Below are 2,500 nucleotides of genomic sequence, written 5' to 3'. Positions count from 1 at the left end.
TGCTGCTGCTGCTGCTGCTGCTGTATGTATTGCTGTTGCTAACCCTTGAGCTGCCGCTGCTGCTACCAATCCATATATATAGAAGACTGCTGCTGCTGCTGCTACTGTTGCTGCTGCTACTGTTGCTACTGCTGCTACTGCTACTACTACTACTACTACTACTAATACGTCTACTACTGCTGCTGCTGCTGCTGCTGCTGCTCAGAGCAACGAGAGGGCATGCAAGGACGAAGAGATTTATCTCAGATGCAATTGGATATGGTTGGCTTAGATTGGGATGAACAAACACTTCTTACGCAGCAGCAGCAAATAAGGCAGCAGCAGCAAATAAGACAGCAGCAGCAGCAGCAGCAGCAGCAGCAGCAGCATATACAACAGCAGCAGCTACAGCAGCAACAGCAACTTGCAAAGACACAAGGAGAGGCTGCAGAGTCACAACCTCACGATGTAGCAACAACACCAACAACAGCAGCAGCAACACCACCAGCAGCAGCAACACCACCACCAGCAGCAGCAGCAACACCAGCAACACCAGCAGCAGCAACAACAACAGCAGCAGCAGCAGGAGATATGAATTATATTGATGATAATTTAACCATGGATATACTGCAGCAAACAAGGGATTTATGCCTTGAGGCCCTTGGTCTCCCTCCCTTATCTGCTGCCAGCCCCAAAACGCATGCACTTTGCATGCAACAATTATTAAGACATCTTTATTTCAGGAGAAAAACTGCTGATGATATAAATCAATATACTGCAGCAACAGCAGCAGCAGCAGCAAAAGCATCAGCAAAGGCAGCAGAACCAACAGCAGCAGGAGAAGAAGAACCAGCAACAGCACTATCCTCCTCCTCACCAGCAGCAGCAGATGCAGCAGCAGATGCAGCAGCAGATACAGCAGCAGCAGCAGGAGGAATTCCTCGTCGTATAAGTTTTATATCTGCAGGTGTCCGTCGTATATTGGGGTGTATAGGCACCTCTAGATATAAAATAATAAATAGTGGTTGTTTATCTATGCATTATAAGGACAAGAAAAAGTTCCGTCTTTCTTTTGCTGCTGCACAATGGATTGTTCCTATCTATTTATCTATTCAGGCTGCTGCTGCTGCTGCTGATAATGATGACGATGCAGCAGCAGCAGCAACAGCAGCAGCAGCAGCGGGTAATGCTGCTGCAGCAGATCCTAGTGATAGTTGTGTAGCTCTTGCTAATACAGATGCAGCAACAGCAGCAACAGCAGCAGAACAACAACCACCACCAACAGCAGCAACAGCAGCAGCAGCAGAAGCAGCAGCAGCAGCAGCAGCAGGAGCAGCAACAGGAAAGAAACGTATAATAGAGATTCCTTTTGATTTATTATATTATTTAATAAATAAAAAAGAAGAAGAAAAAAGAATTCCTTATAAAGAAATAATACAAAAAAAAGGAGGAAATATATTAATTAATAATACACAAGAAGGAGCACTTGTTCTTGTTGCACAATTCAATAATAATAATAATAATACCAGCAGCAGCAGCAGCAACAGCAGCAACAGCAGCAGCAGCAGCAGCAGCAGCAGCAGCAACAGCAGCAGCGATAGCAGCAAGATTACAAATTTTGCGGTGAGTTGGCAAAAGGGGAGATTTATATTTATTTCTTCTTTTTATTTCTTTTCTTCTTTTTATTTATTTATTTAATTTATTTAATTTATTTATTATTTATTTATTTATTTATTTATTTATTTTTATGTCCTTTTTTTGTTGTTACTGTCCCCTTTTTCCTTTATTATGTGTTACTGTATTTGTTTGCTGTATATGTATCATATATAATTTATTTATTTATATATTTACCTAATTAATTAATTAATTAATTAAATTAATTAATTAAATTAATTAAATTAATTAGTTAATTGCCCTTGTGTGTATATTTGTGGTGTACGTACACCTGAAGGTTCCTGCATGGAGAGGAAAACAACAAATAGAATTAATGATTGAATTAAAGATGAAGAAAGCATTAAGAAATCTATTTAGGTGGATGTACACCCCAGGAGGAGGAGGAGAAGAAGGAGAAGGGGTAGGGGAAGAAGGAAGAGGAGAAGGAGAAGGAGGAGAAGGAGGAGGGGAAGAAGGAAAAGAACAAGAAGAAAAAGAATAAAAAATATTTATTTTATTTGTTTTATTAGAGGGAGAGAGAGAAAGAAAAAGAAACAAATCCAACAAAAAAGAAGAGAATAAATAAATAAAATAAATAATAAAATATATACAATAAATAAAATAAATAATATAAATAAATAAAATAAATAAATAAATAAATAAATAAATAAATAAATAAATAAAATGTAGACAGGTAATGAGTGTCAATAAAAGAATATATAAATATAATTATATTAGTTAATAAATATAATAAATAATTATATTTATATATAAATATATTTATATTAATAAATAAATATATTTATTAATATAAATATATAAATATATTTATATTAATAATAATAAATATAATAATATATTATTATAT

The 2,500-nt window shown here is 36.1% G+C and overlaps 1 protein-coding gene across 1 annotated transcript in view; it reads left to right on the top strand.

The window, feature by feature from the left end:
* Positions 1-2,134, top strand: part of EMWEY_00057710 (NOL1/NOP2/sun family domain-containing protein, putative) — a gene marked incomplete at both ends in the record, with an annotated part of 3,362 nt that extends 1,228 nt beyond the window's left edge. The window contains 2 exons of the mRNA XM_013480700.1: positions 206-1,602; positions 1,931-2,134. Coding sequence (XP_013336154.1) covers positions 206-1,602; positions 1,931-2,134 — 1,601 coding nt within the window. The remainder of the gene's footprint in view (positions 1-205; positions 1,603-1,930) is intronic.
* Between the last annotated feature and the right edge of the window lie 366 nt (positions 2,135-2,500).

The sequence above is a fragment of the Eimeria maxima genome, genomic scaffold (assembly GCF_000499605.1).
Source record: "Eimeria maxima Weybridge genomic scaffold, Emw_scaff2219, whole genome shotgun sequence".
In the NCBI taxonomy this organism is placed as follows: domain Eukaryota; phylum Apicomplexa; class Conoidasida; order Eucoccidiorida; family Eimeriidae; genus Eimeria; species Eimeria maxima.
The sequence above is the reverse complement of the archived record's forward strand: the minus strand, read 5'-3'. Positions and strand labels throughout refer to the sequence as shown.